This window comes from Prionailurus viverrinus, chromosome B1 (genome assembly GCF_022837055.1).
Source record: "Prionailurus viverrinus isolate Anna chromosome B1, UM_Priviv_1.0, whole genome shotgun sequence".
In the NCBI taxonomy this organism is placed as follows: Eukaryota; Metazoa; Chordata; class Mammalia; order Carnivora; family Felidae; genus Prionailurus; species Prionailurus viverrinus.
In genome coordinates, this window is record NC_062564.1 from 101,490,775 (window position 1) to 101,511,721 (window position 20,947).

Genomic DNA, 20,947 nt, shown 5'->3' on the forward strand with positions numbered 1-20,947 from the left:
TAAATGTTATCAGTCTTAAATTTCCTATTTATTAATTTTAAGACTTTTAAGAACATAATTGTTCTCTTCAAACAATACCTTCACACAGCACCTGTGTGAACTGCCTAAAAAAATCAGACCAAAAAAAAAAAAAAAAAAAAACAAACCAAAACCAAAACCAAACCAAAAACCAAAAACCAAAAAACAAAGCCAAAACAAACAATATGAAATAAATCTGTCTTGCTCAAACTGAAAATTCCAGAACTACTAAGATACAGCTCTGAACAAAATTCCTATGAAGTTGTAATAATATATGGATTACAATTAGAACCATAGCGGGATATACATCTCCCACCTCAACATTATGGGACCAAAATGTCATTCAACGAGGCACAGAATTTTCTGCGACTTTTCCTGTGACTATTATTAGAAGATCTGATATAAAAATTAATGAGAAAAAATTAATGAGAAATGAATGTGCTTATATTATAGATTCAATAAGGCATGCACTACATAAGAACTAGCAAGCTGGTACAGTAATTCCTGAGTTTTTTCCTTTTAGCCAGATGAACCTCATTGGCTTTGATTTTTGTTTTTCATCTCTATGTTACTACCATGAATTACTCCAAAGTGAGAAAGGCACATTTATACCTTGCTAACTGCTCTTCCACTTCCCTCAGCTCAAGTGAAAGATTTATGGTTTCTTCCCTTTGCTGTTTCCTGTAAAGTGACATATATATATATATATATATATATATATATATATATATATATATGATGCTACCCTTGGTCTCACATCAAAAACTGAATTCTAGAAATACCTGAGCAGTCAGTTAACAGCAACTAGATGTTCATTTTAACTTAATGGACAGTCGTGCCCAAAAGATGCTCATAAGGATTATTTTTTCAGGTAGGAATGTACTTCAACTGCCTCTCGAAGTACTTTCTACATGGATTTTGTTTTTTTTAACCTCTAGTGAAAATTTCCCCTCTCTACAGGGGGAAAATTAAATATACATAGTTCATAGTTGAGACAAAACAGTGAGGAGATTTTGGATTTATTTTGGTTGTTGTAATTAGCTATGACTGCATGATAGACTCAGTCCAATTTTGCATGTAAATTTATCTACAATACTCTCTGAGTACCACTAATGATCTGTTATGTATGAATCTCTTTGGTATATACAGAAGAAAGATTACAAACAATAGTAAGCAGATAGAATGTAGAGTCTCAGTCTATTGAATAACTCAGAATAAAAAGAATCTACCATTTCTTACTAAAAAACATTAATTTCCCAGTACAAATCCTTATCAGTGGTATTCAGAAGATATTTCTATTTTGAGGACTATAGTCTGTCCTTTCCTTAAGAAATGTATGCAGAAAAGATGCACAATTATCTTAGTAGAATTTTATTTTGTAAATAAAAATGGCCTAACTAAAAAGTTGCTAAGGAGAAAAAAAAAAGTGTTTATCTGCCATACTTAAAATTTTCATATTTTCACAGAGGTCTTGCTGTTCCTATTGAGAGTATACTTTCACAACTAAGGGTAGATTGTCCCTTTTACAGTTTTTATGAGAGAATCTTTGTTAATATACAAGTAGAATGACATAATTTTCCAAGATGTTAAAAGATGGTAATAATACATACAATTTCTGCCAAATCTTTTACTTCCTAAAACTTGCATGATATCCTAATTTCATTTTTATGCTCTCTATAAGAAAATATGTAAAGCTGTGTATCATTTCCATTTGATAGATTAAGAAATCAAAATCCAGAGAAGTGTGTGAATGATTGGAAGCTGGTGTATCAAGAAACCAGAAAGAAGAAACTTCTCGCCCAGTGTTCTCTCCACTGTATCATGTTAATTCTCTGAAGACTACATTTTGAGAAGCAACAGAAGCCAGGTAAAAACAACTGAGATATAATACAGGCCAGGTAAAATGAAATTTAATTTAGTGATTACCTGTCATGTAGTGCATTTCCTGTTTTAAGATTTCTTAACATATGGCTATTTTTGGCATCAAGCAGTCTTTTTGCTAATGACCCCAACCCACTGTTTTCCTGCCACCAAGGTATTTTGAGAAGAACTGTCTTACCTCTGCTCCTGAATATGTATCAGTTTGGAGGATGAGTTCAGCCAGATCAACGTCATTACCGACTGGCATAGAATGAAACTGCAGGTTAAATATTTCCCTTCTTGTTGCTGCATCTGGTAACGGCACATAGATGATTCTATCAATTCTTCCAGGCCGCATCAAAGCCTGTAAAGAGGATGAGACAATGCAGAAAAACCAAGCTCAGAACTGACATTCCACATGAAAGGTGGATATCTAGAATCTCATGAATAACCCACTATTACTCATAATTAGTACATGAAACAAGTACTAGAGATGCTATAACCTATTTTAAAGATTCAAACAAATAAATCATGTTCAGAGTACTTTTGAAAGTAGCAGAGCAATACTTCTGAGAGGCTTTCTGCTCCTCAGCAACTGTCAGGTCAATAAAAGATGGCTATTCTCTTTTAGGGAAGTGTGTAATATGACTTGCATTCATTGTATCAAAAGACTTTTTTTTTTTGGAATTTCCTGCAATATCTCTTAAAATATGGGTTGTTTTAGAGAGCCCTTAAAATAGCGCAGCTCTAATAAAAGAATACTTCTAGAGCTGAAAGTAGTCAAATGAACTTCCCTCATATTTTACTGGAGGCTAAGGCCTAAATTATCTTAGAGCTAATGAATTTATGTATTCAGAAAACCTTACCGAGCATGCACTATACACTAGACATTGTTCTTGGTACTAGAAAATAGCATGAATAAGATAGATATGTCTAAAATTGATTGTGGTGATGGCTGCATGTATTTGTGGATATACTAAGAGCCACTGAACTGTGTACTTTAAGTGGGTGAATTTTATATTTATTCTATCCCAATAAAGTTACTAAAACAGATACAGGTCTAAAATGTGTGTGGGTGTGTGTGTGTGTTAAGGAGTTGGGGCAGCTTTTAGTTGGGATAGTGAGAGAAAGCCTCTCTGAGGAGGTAACTTATGTTGATATCCAAAGGAGTCAGCCTTTGAAATATCTAGGGGAAGGGCATGCAAGGTAAATGGAACATCAAGTGCAAAAGCAAGAATGACTGGTATGTTCCAGGGAAAGAAAAAAAAATCAATGTGATAGAGTGAATAAGGAAAAAAGAGGTAGGAAATGAGGTCAGAAAGATAGTCATAGGCAGATCATAAGACCTTAAAAGACATAGTAAAGAGTATGGATTGTATTCTACTTTTCTTTTTTTTTAAATTTTTTTTTCAATGTTTATTTATTTTTGGGACAGAGAGAGACAGAGCACGAACAGAGGAGGGGCAGAGAGAGAGGGAGACACAGAATCAGAAACAGGCTCCAGGCTCTGAGCCATCAGCCCAGAGCCCGACGCGGGGCTCGAACTCACGGACCGCGAGATCGTGACCTGGCTGAAGTTGGACGCTTAACCGACTGCGCCACCCAGGCGCCCCTGTATTCTACTTTTCATGAGAAGTCATTGGAAAGTTTTAAGTAGAAGGTGAATTGGTAAGATTTACATTAAAAGACCACTCATGGGACAATATCAAAAGGTCTAATATGTGTTACTATAATACCAGAAGGAAAGGAAAGAGAAGATGGGGCAGAAAAAATATCTGAAGAAAAAAGAGCCAAATTTCCTCCAATTGGTAAACAAATTTACACAATCAAGAAGCTCAGTGAATCTCAAATAAAATAAATACAAAGAAAGCCACACCTACACGTATCATAGCAAACTGCTGGAAACAAAAGACAAAATCTTGAAAGCTGCCAGACTGAATATGGAGAACAATAATTTGAATCACCAGTGACTCTCAATCAAAACAATGAAGGGCAGAAACCAGCAGAACAATATCTTTATAGTGCTGAATGAGGGGCACCTGGGTAGCTTAGTCAGTTAAATGTCAGACTTCAGCTCAGGTCATGATCTCACAGTTTGTGAGTTCAAGCCCTTGTGTAGGGCTCTGTGCTGATAGCTCGGAGCTTGAAGCCTGCTTCAGTTTCTGTGTCTCTCTCTCACTCTGCCCCTCTGCTCATGCTCTCTCTCTCTCAAAACTAAATAAACACTAAAAAAAATTAAAAAAAAATAAAGTGCTGAAAGAATAAAAATGTCATCTTAGAATTCTAGTCCCAGTGAAAATCTTCTTTTTCTTTTTTTTTTTTCAGAGAGAGAGAATGCAAGTGGGGGATAGGGCCTTTATGAGAGAGAGAGGTAAACTTAAGCAGACTCCACACTCAGCCCAGAGACCAATTTGGGCCTTGATCCCACGACCCTGGGATCATGACCTGAACCAAATCAAGAGTCTGACTGCCGCTCAAATGACTGAGTCACCCAGGTGCCCTGAAAATATTCTTTAAGAACGAAGGAAAAATTAAGTCATTTTCAAACAAAATAAATTTAAGAAAATTTGGTTCCATCAGAACTGCACTACAGAAAACACTAAACGATGTTCTTCAGGTTTAATGGAAATGACATAAGATGGAAAATTGAATCTTCAGGAAGAAATGAAGAGCATTGGAAATGAAACACCACAAAACTGTACATGCCTTCCACCTCTAAAAAAATTCACTCTTTTGGCTGACATATCAGAAATGGGATTTCTTGAAGATTTAAGAGACACTCACTTATAAATAGTGAAACACAGCAATTTCTACATGTGTACTTTTGAATGAAATATCCAGAAAAAATGTGTGATAGAAGTAAATGTAGAAACTAAGGAAGACAGGAAGTCAAACATAAACATCTTTTAATTAAAAAAATAATAATAAAATAAAATAAAACCCCTGAAAATGTAGCTGTGATCATACATAAAACACTATGGAAAATACAAACATTAAAACCTTATGTGGTTGGCTCTGTGGAAATTAGTTCTTAGAGAACCAGCACATGCATACACACACACACACCATGATATTCTGTGAGTAAGGAACTGACCTCTATCTCTAACCCAAGAATCCCATATCTTTTGCCAAGCTACCATGAAATTGTGGAAGGCTGATTTGTTAGCTTTTAAACAGGGTAAAGTCTCAGAACTTTTATAGTTCTGGACATGTATGTTCCTAATAATGGAGCCTCAAAATAATAAAAAGCAAAAATTGATAGGATTAAAGAGATAAAAAAGGTAACTCCACAATCACAATATGAGATTTTAACACTCTTCTATTAGCAATTATAGAACTAAAAAACAAATCAGTAAAGATACAGAGAATCTGAACAAGGCTATCAATCATTGCAACCTGATATTTATTTATGGGCTACTTTACCCAACAACAGCAGAATACATATTTTTTAAGTACACTTGATATATTCACCAAGATAGCTCATATGATGAGCCATAAAACAAAAATCAACAAATTCAAAATGACTGAAATCATACAAAGTAGTTCTAAGAAGAGTAAATTAGAAAGGAATAACAAGAGAGGAAAACCTCAAACACATGAAAAATTAAACAACACCCTTCTAAGTAAACCATAGGTCAAAGAAGAAATTATGAGGAAATTAGAAATGTTTCAAGTCGAATGATAATGCAAATATAACATCAAGATAAAGTAGTGCTTAGAGACACATTTATAACTTTAAATGCTGATGGTAGGAAAGAAGTCTAAAATAAATGACCTAAAGGTTCAAGAGTAAGTACAAGCTAGAAATAATAAAGAGTAGAAATCAATGAAATAGGAAACAAACAATAGAGGAAATTCAAAGTCAAGCGTGGTTCTCTGTAAAGATTTTAAAAATCTTATTGAATTCTAACTAGATTGCACAAGGATAAAAGAGAGAACAAATCACCAACATCAGAAATGGAAGAGAGGTTATCACTACATATCCTACAGATAGCAAAAAGAATAATAAGAATATTATCAATAGCTTTAGGACAATAAATAAACAATTTTGATAAAAAATAAGTTCCTTAAAAAATCTAGTTATCAAAATGGACAAAAAATGAAATAAAAATCATAATGGCCCTATATTTATTTTTTTAATGGAACTGAATTAATTAAAAATTGAATTTATTATGACTAACTTTCACACCAAAAACATTCTGGTCTAGATGGTTTCACTTCTGAATTCTGCCAAAGAAGAAACAAGATTGCACAACCACTTCAGAATAACGAACATTTCTCAAGTTGTTTTAGAAGGTCAACATAACACTAACTCCAAACCTAACAAAGATATCACAAAAAATGAAAATTACAGATTAATGAGCCTCATGAAGACAGACTCAAAAATCCTTAAAAAATATTATCAAATAGAATCTCACAATATGAAAAATGGATAAATCATCTTAACCAAGAGTTATTTCAGGAATGCAAGTTTAGTTTAACACTCAAAATCCAGTTGGTATAATTCACCACAAAAACAGAATACAGGAGAAAATTCACATGATCATTTTAATACGTACAAAAAAGTTTTGACAAAATTCAAGATCCGCTCATGTTGAAAAACCTTCAGCAAATTAGTAATAGAGGAGGACTTCAGTATGGTAGGTAGTATCTAGAAAAACCTGCAGCTAATACAATTAATGTTGAAATCTTGAGTGCTTTCTACCTAAGATCAAGAAAAGGCAAAAAGTCACCACTTGTACTGATAAATATAACAGAGGTACTAGTCTTTATTACAAAGACAAAAGGCAAAAGACAAAAACTGGAGGGGGAAAAAGGAAATATAGAACTTGGAATGGGCAAAGGCAAACTATCTTCATTTGCAGATGACATGATTGTTTATGTAGAAATACTAAGGAATAAAACTACTAGCAAGATTACAGAATACAAGTTTATTATAAAATTTGTATTTTTATATATTAAGCAATAAGCTAATAGAATATGAAGTTTTAAAAATCCACTTTATGAGAATACATAAAAAGCACAAAAAATAAAAGACAGAAATAAAATTAACAAAAAAACACTTCACTGAAAAACGATATCACTATAGTAAGAAAAATTAAAGGCCTATATAGATACACCATTTTCATGAATTAGAAGGCTCAATATTATTAAGATATTCATTCTTTTCCAATTTATCTATAGACTCAATGCAATTCCAATCAAAATTTCACAAGGGTTTAAAAAACAACCTGACAAATATTATAATATTTATATGGAAATGCAAATGACTGAGAATGATGAAAGCCAAGTTAAAAAAGAAAAAAGCTCAAGGACTTATACTACTTACAATGCTAAAAAAAAAACAAGATAGTGTGACAAGGTCCAGAGGACAGAAATATAGATCAATGGAATAAAATAAGGGATTCTATAATGGTTTCTATCTTTAAGGCATTCAACTAGGAAAGGAAAGCATTAAAACTAATAATGCTCCAACAACTAGATACTCATATTTTAAAAATCAACATTGATCCTTACCTGGCACCATATTCAAAAATTAACTTGACATGGATCATAAACCTCAATGTATGAGCTAAAACTCCAAACTTAATGTTTATGCAGCCCTGAAGAATCTATAAAGCATTTTCACATACTGTATTTCACTTAGTATTTCTCCAAATCCTATGAAGTAGATTTTGTCATAGCCCTATTAAGAAAAAGAAAATGAGGCCCAAGATCATACAATAAATGGCAGAAAGTGAGCCAATGTTGAATCAATCCTTTTTCACTTTACTATCCTGCCAGTACAAAATGATACACAGTACTGATAGACAAATGAAAAATATTCTTATACTGAAATATGATATAGGTAACAAAAAAATTAAATAATTCTTGCGTCAAAAAAACATTATACATCTACTGTGGGCCGGGCCCTGTTTTAGGTGCTGGGGAAACAGCTGTGAATAGCTTGGTTACTTTTTTTAAAGTTGAAGTTATCCTTTTCACCCTTATGGGAAAACTCATATTCCAGGCTATTTTAAAATTTCCTTTCTAATAGTTGAAAGAACAACACAGCAAAGGATATAGAGCATACACGTCACCTAAGTCACTGGAACAACACTCAGCATGCATCTGTTCCCCCCCCCCCCCCCCACCTCCTTTCTCCCTGCCAAGTTGTAGCTGTCCCTGGGCAGTGCAGGTTGAGTACACTTCAATGATTGTAACGTTGCCTGGGCCAACAGCCAGCTAGTCTTTTTCTGGTCTGATCTTGTCAGTGAAAGTTAGCTTAAAAAACGGTAGGAAAGAGCTTTCCTTCCTGTAAAACCCTGAATGAGTTAACACCCTTCCTAGAATTTCTTTAAAAATACTGTTCTGGGATATTAGGGTGGAAGAGTGTGTTCTGAATGATGGCATTTTCTGTTATTTTAAAACCACCATATAACAACTCTCAATGAAAAAACAAGCCAAGGCTTCCTAATACTACTCTGAGCCCTTCTAGCCTCAAGGTCATAGATACTGTGGCTGCTACATGAAACTCTATTTAAAAATGTCATAGGGCATACTGCCTTTTCAAGAGAACTTATTCAAGACCGTGGCAAGTTTCTACACCTCAGCCCCAGTTTCTTCATGTGTGAAAACGAAGGTGGTTCTTTCATCAGATAGGGCTATGTGTATCTGACAAGAATTCTCCTCAAAATACACAGATGAAAAAACACCCCCATACAATTTTGTAAATAATTCCATAATGTTCACCTGAAATCTGCTTGTGCACCCAAGATTATGAATTATTACATGAACTTTTATATGGGCCTTCCAGCCCCAATTCTACGACTCCATTATAGCATCTTTCCCAAGGAAACGCTCACAACTTACATTACATGGTCATTACTGAAAATGTGTTATTACTATTTTAGTGATTACACTAATTAATTAAACTAATACAATTATCTTTCCTTCTTCTGACCTTTACAAAAAGGACTTAAAGCATTTCTGGCATTTCATATTAAGGGTTCGTACTGACCCAGCACTATTACCAGTTACAAGGCTGTCTTTTCTTTTTTATAAATTCTGAAATATGACATGTGTACTTTCATATTCTAGCACTGCTCAAATCTAATTTAGTTAGCATAGAAATACTTGTTCAGACCAAGATATTAAAATAGACACTGTGAAAAATCAGGTCCCGGGGCTCCTATTCATTTCAAATGATCAACAAGGGTGTGTATGTGACTATAGGGAGTGCCTCCTCTAGGAAAGAAAAGCAGCACTAAGCCTTTACATTTTACTCTAATAAAAATGTATCCATGTATCATGATTCATGGAGAAAATAGTTCCAGAAACTGGGGAGAGTGTGGATCCTTGGTAAGAGTTCAAATATATTTAAAAGACACCCTGAACCTATTTTAGGCATTTCTTGCCCTCCCTCTAAATTTGACAGAGTAATAGGCATGGCTAATGCTACTTCTTAATTCTCTCTTGAAATGATCATTTCTACTCCATCTTCTTTATTATATATTTATGTGTTTTCTTACTATTTATACTTCCCAACAGACTGTAGGCTGTATATAATGGCAGGTATCATATTCTTTTATTCAACACTGTAAACTCAGCAATGGCATATACAAGGCACTCAAAGTAGTCAAGGCAACACAATCTCTTGTCTAGAATATCATAACTGCTTTGCTAGTTGTCTTCATGCAGACTTATTCTTTCCTTTTTCTCCCTTTCTTGATCTACATCATTGCTATAGGGATCATTCTTATACTGAAAATACTGCAACTTATTTTCTAATCATTTAATGGCACCTTAAGGGAAAAAGTAAAATTAAAGCATAGGATCTCAGACCTCTATAATTTTGTTGTAACTGTCCTACCTTATCCGCAGCTACTTTATGCTCACCTAAGCACTCACAGTTAGCCAAAATCACCATGCTGCCTTCTGCCTCCCTTGTCCTCACAATATTTCTTTCTATACTCAGAATATTTTACCTCTTTGTCCATCAGACAAATTCCACTTCTTGTTCAAGTCTCAGCTTAAAAGTCATTCTTTTTTCTATAACCTTCTATGACTCTTCCAGGTATGTATGTATGTGTGTGTGTATACACACACACACACACACACACACACACACACACACACACACACATATAACTTGTAATTTGACATACATGTAAAAAGTTAGGACAAAAGAATCTGGCCTAACCAGGTTAAAATTCTAACTCCGCATTTATTAGCTGTGTTTGGACAGATCATTTAAACCTCTTGGTACTTTAAAATCCTTAACAGTTCTAGTCTCTATTTAGAGGATGGCTGTATGAATTGAAGAATATGACCTAAATAAAGTGCTCAGTACAGTCTGGCACATGGCATGGATACTTCCATTTAGATGCTATTGTTATCATTACTGTGTCTGTATAATTATCCCTAGTACTTGACCAAGATCCTTAAACACAGGAAATGCTAGTTATCTTTGGATCTTGGCACATGGTAGACATTAATGTTCTTTAAATGAATGAAAGAATAAATGTTATAAAACTACAAGATTAGAATAATATTAGAAAACTAGGCTTAAAACATAGATTCTTGATCTATATTTCTAAATCTCAATGTTTAAAAAGGATTGCTATTTAGTAATTCTACTTGTTTCTTCTTCTCCCTGCTTTTACCACAGCCTCTGAAATTCTCAATTCATTGCCCCTTCATAATAGACAAAGGAGAACTTAATAGCAACATGTTTGCTCTCTTCAATAGAAGCCTGATAAAGGAATCACTAAAAGAGAGGAGGCCCTAGAACATGCCTGTATTTATTAAATCTTTCCATGTTGTTGACCCACATTACTCAGCCTAGAGATGGACATATTTGACTTCTGGAAATGTTTTTATTTCATTAAAAAAATTTTTTTTAATGTTTATTTATTTTTGAGACAGAGAGAGACAGAGCATGAATGGGGGAGGGTCAGAGAGAGGGAGACACAGAATCTGAAACAGGCTCCAGGCTCTGAGCTGTCAGCACAGAGCCCGACGTGGGGCTCGAACTCATGGACCATGAGATCATGACCTGAGCTGAAGTCAGCTGCTTAACCGACTGAGCCACCCAGGCGCCCCCTGGAAATGTCTTTATTTTTGACTTTAGCTGCTATCTTAAAAACTTTATTTATTCCCAACTTTATTGAGGAATAACTAACAAATATAATTGTATATATTTAAGTGTACACCAAGGTCTGATATACATATAATTATGAAACAATTAGCAAGCTCAAAGTAATTAACATATCCATCACTTCACATAATTAACTCATGTTTGTATGTAGTAAGAACACTTAAAGATCTACTTTCAGCAAATTTCAAGCACACGACCCCTTATTATTAACTATACTTACTAATGCTGAACATTTAATCCTCAGAACTTATTCATCTTATAACCAAAAGTGTACCTTTTGACCAAAGTGTCCCCATTTCCCCATAGCCTCTTGCAACAACCATTCTCTTCTTGGTTTCTGTGAAACTCTGTGTGTGTGTGTGTGTGTGTGTGTGTGTGTGTGTGTGTGTGTGTATGTGTGTGTATACATGTGAGTATGTTTAAGATTTCACTGTACGTGACAACATACAGTATTTGTCTTTCTGTCTGCTTTATTTCACTTTACCTGCTATCTTTTAAGGCTTCAAATCTCAGTGTTTCAGGAATACAGTTTCTTAATATCTTTTATGTAATTTAGTGATCTAAATGTTTAGACTGAAAAAATCTTTTTCTAAAGAATAGCTTTAGAAACCAATGAAATAAGCAATATTTTATAAAACTCATGCAAGCCCTTGTAAGAAATACTCTTCATTATATTATTTGGTAACTAAACTTTGAGACAATGAGAAAAAATATAAATTGTACTTAAGTTGGGGGAATGATCTGCTGAACAGATATCAGGAAAAAGAAATGAATTTTATATACAATTTGAATGAAAAAATATTAACTCTCCACATGATATTTTAAAAGTAACTAAAGGGGCGCCTGGGTGGCGCAGTCGGTTAAGCGTCCGACTTCAGCCAGGTCACGATCTCGCGGTCCGTGAGTTCGAGCCCCGCGTCAGGCTCTGGGCTGATGGCTCAGAGCCTGGAGCCTGTTTCCGATTCTGTGTCTCCCTCTCTCTCTGACCCTCCCCCGTTCATGCTCTGTCTCTCTCTGTCCCAAAAATAAAATAAAATTAAAAAAAAACGTTGAAAAAAAGTAACTAAGAAACATTGAGAAACTTTTTTGTACAAAGCACTATTTTTTTTTAAAATTTTTTAACGTTTATTTATCTTTGAGACAGAGAGAGACAGAGCATGAATTGGGGAGGGTCAGAGAGACGGAGACACAGAATCTGAAACAGGGTCCAGGCTCTGAGCTGTCAGCACAGAGCCCGACGCGGGGCTCGAACCCACGGAGCATGAGATCATGACCTGAGCCTAAGTCGGCCGCTCAACCAACTGAGCCACCCAGGCGCCCCTACAAAGCACTATTAACAATACAAAGAAGCATACAACTTGGTCCTTACTTTTTCATTTCTTAAGTTATGTATGTATGTATGTATGTATTTTGAGAGGAAGGGAGAGAGGGAAAAGGAGAGGGAGAGGGAGAAGGAGAGGGAAAGAGAGAGAAAGAAAGAATCTTAAGCAGGCCCTGCACTGTGAGCATAGTGCCCTATACGGTGCTCGATCTCAGAAACAATGAGATCATACCCTGAGATGAAATCAAGAGTTGGACGTTCAACTGACTGAGCTACCCAGGTGCCCTTAGAATTCTTCTTTTACAGTTTTTAGTTTAGTAAATCTTTTTATAAGAAACAACTTGCCATCTTTTAATTCTATAGTTTAACTGAGAAGTAGTAATGATATTTTTTACACTATGCACATCATACTTGAAATAAGTAACCACTTTGAGATCAGTATATTTGATACCATGGGGGAATATAATCTGTGGGGAAAGAAATGGTTTACAAAAGCCAAAGAAGTGAGACTTTTTATTTATATTCTTAAAAACATACAATCATTATTGGTGCAGTAGGTAATTGTCTAAATGATTACATCTGGCTCAGAAAATGGAAAATGAGAATTTTCGAGAGTTAAAATTAGTTGATTTAAGATAAGACTTTGGAAAGGAAGCACTTCAAATTTCCTTTTAAAAAAAATCTAAAAACATTTCCCTGATGTAAGTAAGCTGGGCCTGAAATGACAAGTAGGGGAAATTTACCAGGCTGAGAAGGTAGGAAAAGGCAGAGTGAATGCTATGCACAAATAACTAAAGGTGCAGCAATGGAAAAACCATTCCTGTGAGGGCAAAAGATTTACTAAGGTGACAAAATGAGACAGACCTTCCGAACTGCTGCACACAGAATAGATGATAGTTGTGTTTAGGATATTGCTTCCTTCAGCTCTCAGGTGGGCTAGGAGCCCAGAGAAGCCAGAGGCTCTAGGCAGGCAGACAGTGACTTTATCTGGTCATTATTCCAGGTGTGACATGTCATGAAAAAGTTTAAGAAGCACTAGCAGAGGAATATTGAGAACATGGGGAGATGAAGGTAGACGAAATAAAAACAAACAAAAAACAACTCCAGGTGTATGATTATATACATATAGTGGGTAATGTCAAGGACTTTGGTCTTGATCTTATAGCTCTTTGGAAACTGTGGAAGGTTTTTAATCAAGTGAAGGATAGGCTCAGTTTTCTGTTTAAGAAAGCAAACAATTCTGGCAGCAGTGGGAAGGTGGCATCAGAATGAAGTGTAACTTCCAGTTAGGAAGCTAATACAATCTTGAGGTCTTAAATTAGAACATGAATAATAACAGAGGCAGTGAACCTGTAAAGGACAATTTAAGAGATTATCTTTGAAGTAGAATGGCGCAAAGTTTTCAACTTATTATTAGACATTTCCCCCTTTTGACAATGCCTCTCCATTTTGCAAAGGAAGATAAAGACAAAGCAGAATTTATTTTAGATAGATTTGTATTTGCATTTGTATTCTGCAAAGAGAACGATACTTGCCAAATTAAATCTGGATCTTATAATAAGCCACGACTTCATTTTTCAACTGCTGGAAATGCTTTTTAAACAACATTTCAATTCATATCGCAGCTACTTAAGATATTCAGTTACTCCTAGAGTTGAGGGAGTTTTTTTTGGGTTCAGTTTGAGACTTCACAGAGTAGTTCAATTCCACAAACATATGAGTGTCTAATATGTGCCAGGCACAAGATTAGGTACTAGGATTACAATGTTCTTTGTTCTTTGAAAAATAATTCTTTTAAAAAGGATTTGTGTATGACAACATCTGAGAGTGTGTTTGTATTAAAACAAACAAATCAATCAGTCTGTAGGCTCTCTGTCTAATGTTGGGCATGCTCAGTTTTGTAAAAACCTGTAGCGCTGTGCAAGAAAAGACTTGATGCATTTGACAGCAGGTGTGTAGGAAGAATGTACCACAGTAAATAGCAGTATTTGGTGGTGAATACAAAAAAGAAAACAGAACAACAAAAACAACAACAAACACACACACACTCTTAAGATCTTTTACTAGAATGATGTTTTTTATCCACTTCTATTTAAAAATGCCCTTTTACAAGGCAGGATAAACAGAATTTATCCAGAACTAATCCTAATTCTTCCTCTTATGAAAAGTGAATCTGCTTTTCGATAAGCCACAGAGGATAACTGAAAACAATGCAATTAATCTTTTGAATATCCAATCTTTTAAAAGTTCTCCATAGGGTATAAGTAGTGGGAGTTGGGGACTTACATGTATACATTGATTTTTAGGGTATTTAAATATCAAGAAACCCACAGGCTCTAAACAGGGGTGAAGGGTGAAGGGTGGTGGTGATGGGGAGAAATCATCTGTCCCCTGCTTATTTCTCCAGTATCATCTTCCATTATTTGGCCCTTCCTTGCCTTTTACTCTCTACCACTACTGAATTTCTTGTAGGTCTCTGAAAATAGCACATCTCCTCGCACCTCTGTACATGCTGATCTCTCTGAACAGCCCTACTCACCCCTATGTCACCCAGGAAAGTTCTAATTCTTCCTTCAAATCACTTCTGCATACACAAAGGAGTATTTTCTTCTCTATATTACTTCTAAACACTGTTCACATGTCTGTTGCACATATTACACTACAATATTTGTTTACATGTTCTAATGCCCCCATTGGACTATAAGATATTCAAGGGACATATATTTTTCCAAATTAAAAAAAAAAATCAGTTCATCAAAACGTAAAGTGATCTATCTGCAGACACCTACCAGATGCAGAAGAACGCAGACAATATATAAGATACCAGGTGATACAAAAATACATTGCTGAGAATATGAATTTTCTGGATAGTTGTTTTTTTTTTACTTGTTACATACAAATCACTTTTAAAAACTTAAAATAGAAATCTGACATACACTACATACAATGGATGATATGTTAAATGTAAGCAAAACTTTTCTTGTTGACTCACAGTTTTCCACCTCTCTCATAATTAAACATTACTTGGTGCCAAAGGAAGCATCAAGGATAGAGGATGTAATGTGACTTGAATGGGCACCATGGGACAGATGGGACCCACTGCAGAGCAGCACTGTGCATACTGCCTCCCTGCTCACACCTGTAGGGTTTGCATTTTTGTACAGTCACTAAACTGAACACCGGTGTTTCCCTGCCTCCCTCCCCAAACCGACTGATCATTTCTCTTTTTCCCTCAGGCCAACACCCCAATTTTTTAGGGCACAAAATACCAAAGTATAGGAAGGTATTTCTTATCAATCCAACCATCTGAGATGAGACCGCAGGGCTGTTCTATCCTTTTTTCTCCTCTCCTTTTTGAACAAAACAAAACCAAAAACCTCTCAGGCTGGGGCTGGCCCACTTCTGAGCTCCATCAGTACTGCATCTTGTTTGGCTATTCAGTGCACCTCTCTTCTTCCTTGCCTTGTATGCCTGTTTTTTTTTTAACAATTTTTTAAATGTTTATTTTATCTCTGAAGAGAGAGAGAGACAGAGAGAGAGAGAGAGAGAGAGAGAGAGAGAGAGAGAGAAAGGGAGAGAGCATGAGCAGTGGAGCAGTGGAGACAGAGGATCTGAAACAAGCTCTGCGCTGACAGCAGCGAGCTCGATGCAGGGCTGGAACTCATGAACTGCGAATCATGACCTGAGCCGAAGTCTTATGCTCAAGTGACTGAGCCACCCAGGTGCCCCTGTTCTTTTCTGTCTTATCTTTGATAATACATACTACAGGCTTTTCTTTCTTTTTTTTTTCATTTTTCATTATTTCATAGTTCATAATTCTGGCTCTACTACTTACCAATTAAATTTTAATACAGTAGTTTTCAATCCTCACATAACCAGCAGCATCTGAGATTTAGAACATGGTCTAATACTGGCTCAGTGAGGCATGTGGGGCCGGACCACATAGTTTGGTAAAGTATAATCCATGAGCCAAATCTGTCCCATCTCCCGCTTTTATAAATAAAATTGCATTGGAACACAGCCATGTTCAGCCATTTAATTATTATGTATGGATGGCTATACATACATCCATACATCACTGTAGGACAGCAAACCTGAGTAGTTGAAACTGATAACTGATATAGACTGATATCAGATAACTAATGTTGTCTGCAAAGCCTAACATATTTGCTATCTGCTCCTTTACAGAAAAAGTTTCCAAATCCCTTACAGTAATGACTCTTTTTTTTTTTTTAGTAGTTTCATTTTTAAAAAAAGTTTAAGAGAGAGAGTGCATGCATGTACATGTGAGTGGAGGAGGGGCAGACAGAGAAAATCCCAAGCAGGCTCCACACTGTCAGCATGGAGCCCGATGTGGGGCTTGAACTCACATGCCATGAGATCATGACCTGAACCAAAATCAAGAGTCAGCCGCTTGACTGAGTCACCCAGGTGCCGCTATGGTAGTGATTCTTAATCCTCATTGTGCATCACGTTCACCTGGTGAACTTTTTATTTTATTTATCATTTTATTTATTTTATCTTATCTTATTTTATTTTATTTTTTCAGTGGGCTTCATGCCCTATGCAGGGCCCAAACTCACAGCCTTGAGATCAAGATCTGAGCTGAGATCAAGAGTTGAACACTTTACCTGATGAGCCACCCAGGCTCTCCTCTGGTGAATTTCTGAAAAGTAGGTTTCCTTGAAGTCCTTTCTTCATAGATTTTTCCCAAGTCCAGGGAAATTATTTTTCCAAGGCTCCTCAGGTGACTCTACTGTGCATTTAAAGTCAAACTACTGCTCAGGATTTCTCAAACCTCAGTGTGCACAGGAATCATCTGACTTATTTATTAATCTAGGAGAGTCCCGTGATTTATTTACACTCCATTTGGATTTATGACTTGGAAGGAGAGTCGAGAACTCTGTAAGTTTAGTAAGTATGTCAGCTGACTGATGCAGGGAGTCTTTAGATCAAACTTTGAGAGACTCGACTTGTAGAAGTTGCTTTGGAAAAGCTTCACAGGTAAATTTGAACAGTCCTCTCTCCCTCACCCCCACTAATGAATCAAATCACTCTAATTGCTCTTAAGCCTCAGGTTTTTCATCTGTAAAAAGGAGACTCTTTCTCTACCTGCCTTGTCTGCTTCAGAAGCTTGCTATGAGAAGTTCTTTGTCAATTAGATTGTCAATTTCTAATTCTCTCATCAAAATAAGATACTGTTTTTGAATATTCAGATTATATCTGATATGGCCTTCTAACAACTTAGATAATTGGGGCACTTAGGTGGCTCAGTCTAAGTGTCCAACCCTTGGTTTTAACTCAGGTCATGATCTCACTGTGAGTTCGAGCCCTGTATTGGGCTCTGCACTGCCAGCACAGTCAGCTTAGCAATCTCTCTCTCCTCCTCTTTCTCTGGCCCTCCCCCGCCTCTCTCAAAATACATAAATAAACATTAAAAAACTCACATATCGGGCACCTGGGTGGCTCAGTCGGTTAAGCGGCCGACTTCAGCTCAGGTCATGATCTCGCGGTCTGTGAGTTCAAGCCCTGCATCGGGCTCTGTGCTGACAGCTCAGAGCCTGGAGCCTGTTTCGGATTCTGTGTCTCCCTCTCTCTCTGACCCTCCCCCGCTCGTGCTCTGTCTCTCTCTGTCTCAAAAATAAATAAATGTTTAAAAAAAATTAAAAAAAAACCTCACATATCATATAGTAAGCAGAAAATGCACATACCATATTTGAGCACTATTCCAAGCACAGACAAGACATAACTAAGAATTGTGTCAATGTCTTTCTGAAATCAAACCTGGATAATAAAGGGTTTCCATAAAGCCAGTCATATACCATAGTGATTACACAGTGACGCTTAGGTTGGAACACAAATGCAGCTAAATCCACTGTCCAGATGATTTCAACTACCTACAGAGATTCTTTGATAGGCTTAGGGAAGGGAGTACCTGTAAACCCTTGAAATTGTAGGCCAAATTTTACATGCATACTTTTTCAGGAGAGTGTATCTATTGGATTCCCAAAAGAATCTACTCTCCAAGAGAATAAGGTCAGTCACTTACCCTAGGTACCTATGGCCTAAGACCTAGGTCATATCAACCCAATATAAGATATTCTAACAGAAAAGAAGTCCTTTATGAGTTATTTCCAAATACTGGTGTCCTAGTTTAAAATAAACACATTTAAGAAAGAAATCTTTGGCTTTCCTGTATTTCTGGTGTTTGTTTACTTATTTATTTTAGAGACAGCAGGGGAGGGGGCAGAGGGAGAGAGAGAAAGAGAGAGAGAAGATAGAGAGAGAATCTCAAGCAGGCTCCACACTCAGCGTGGAGCCTGATGCACGGCTTGATCTCATGGCCCTGGGATCATGACCTGAGCCAATATCAAGTCAGATGCTCAACTGACTGAGCTATCTAGGCATCCTATTTCTGGTGTTTTATAAACAAACTAGGTAAAAAATTAATAATAACTTCTCCATTTCTATAGAGATAACAATATTTATAATAAAAATTTTTAATGTGCCAGAAAAGTCTCGATTGTGTTGCTATTAAATATAAGCAAAAAAGGAATTTGGTTATCCTGTGGGAGTATGTTTTTGCGGTTTCTGGCCATTAAGAACAGCAGCATTTTCTTACATGGCCAAGTCCAAATATAAGTACTGACTGACCTGACATTGCTCAGACATCTCATTATTCAGTCACATCAAGTAGTTGACACACCCAGAATAATCTGGATTCCAAACTATGTTTACCCTATCTTTAGCAAAGAACTCAGTGGATATGGTCTTTCCAAAAACACTGGAGTTATGAAAAAAAAGTCTGACTTGCTTCTTTAGTATATGCTATCCAGTGTAGCAGACAATTGAGACTGGAAGTTATGTCAACTTAACACCACCTTTGGAAGACACTGTCTCTTTGGACTGTTGTCTCTAAACTTTTGTGATCATTCATTCTTATTATTAAAATTAATTTGAGCACTTTTCCCCAATAGTTCTATACTTATTCAGAAAGTGTATATATATGCATGTGTGTGTGTATACAGACACACACACACATGCATATATATATATATGTCCTTATATTAACGTATTGTGTATATTATATAACATACATAAGCACATTTTTTTTTTGAGAGAGAGAGAGAGACAGAATCTTAAGCAGGGTCCATGCCCAGCACAGAGCCCCATGCAGGGATTGATCTCATGACTTGAGATCATAACCTGAGCCAAAATCAATAGTCGGACGTTTAGCTAAGAGCACCCCACACATACATTTTTAAAAAAGAATGCTACATAAAATAATCATGAATACAAATTTCTATTATTTTCTTCCCTTACCCTCTGATATGTGCATGCATTGTTTGAGCTCACTCCTAAGGAATAGGCAGCATATAAGAAAGCTTATGGGTCTATCTCTGTATTTCAGAGAACCAAATCCTTATTCACCTATTATAATATCCTCATGTTATGGTTAAGAAGCAATGGAGAGCCTGTTCCAGGATGATGACGGTGATGATGATGAAGAACAATACCTGCATGTGAAATTTACTATATGTATGATCTGTTCTAAGTCCTTTATATAATGTAACTCATTTAATCCTCCAAGTGTGAGTTAGGTATTATTATTAGCCGCACTTTGTAGATAACAAAACTGAGGTAGACAGAGGTTAAGTAACTAGCCCAAAGTCACACAGCTAGTATGTAATGGAGTCAGGAGTGGAACAATGGCAGTCCAACTCTAGTGTCCATACCCAACCACTATACCAAAATACACCTGATTTAAGATTCACAGTCAAAAGTAAAGCAAACAGAATTGTAAACAGAAGTCAGGTTCCTTGCTTTGTTAGTAATGAGGGCAAGAATAATTTTAATCAAAAGCAAACATTTTTTTCATTTGATATGAAGAAAATTAGAGAATCACAGGATATTAGTATCACAAAGACTCCTTCTATATTTAACGTCTTGCATTTGCTGAGAAGACTGAAGTCTAGAGAGGTTACATTAATGGTAAAAGTCATACATGATTAAGTGGTAGAGCTTAGAATAAGCAATCTAATAATATAAATGCTAATGTTATTGAGTGCCTAGTATACACTCAGAACTGTGTTAAGTGCTTTCCTATGGTAATTCATGCAATCTTCACAGTAACACCCAGAAGAAGATATTTTTTGTACCAAGTTTACAAGAAAGGAAATGAAGGCTTGAAGAGGTTAAATAATTGCCAAAAGTCAAGAGGACATTAAGAAGTAAAGCTGGAATTTAAACTAAGGCTTCATTCGATACCCTCAGACCGGGTAACTAAACTATATATTTCATTATTCCATACTGCCATCGTAAGACCAATTTCTAGGCAAATTAAAATATTATTAAAGTTTTAGAAAAAATTTTGGGAAAAAAGTGTCTATAAACCCAGATAAATGTGCCTTTGTTAGTGGATGGAAGTTTTCCTCTTTCTTTGGTAATAAGTGCTACACATCAGGAATGTAAGTTATGTGCATGTATTTAACCCTGTTTAAATGGAATCTCAATAAAAGGACACCTTAAGAAAAGATAACAGGGGCGCCTGGGTGGCGCAGTCGGTTAAGCGTCCGACTTCAGCCAGGTCACGATCTCGCGGTCCGTGA

At 36.0% G+C, this 20,947-nt stretch overlaps 1 protein-coding gene across 5 annotated transcripts in view; it reads right to left on the bottom strand.

The window, feature by feature from the left end:
• The window catches only part of SPATA5 (spermatogenesis associated 5), a 370,905-nt gene that overhangs the window by 72,505 nt on the left and 277,453 nt on the right, over window positions 1-20,947 (bottom strand). For 3 of the 5 annotated variants that reach the window (XM_047856894.1, XM_047856888.1, XM_047856889.1), the window contains one exon: window positions 2,078-2,242. In XM_047856894.1, coding sequence (XP_047712850.1) covers window positions 2,078-2,242 — 165 coding nt within the window. Of the gene's footprint in view, window positions 1-2,077; window positions 2,243-20,947 lie in introns of those variants that run through there. The other 2 variants (XR_007151708.1, XM_047856892.1) reach the window with 2 other exon arrangements.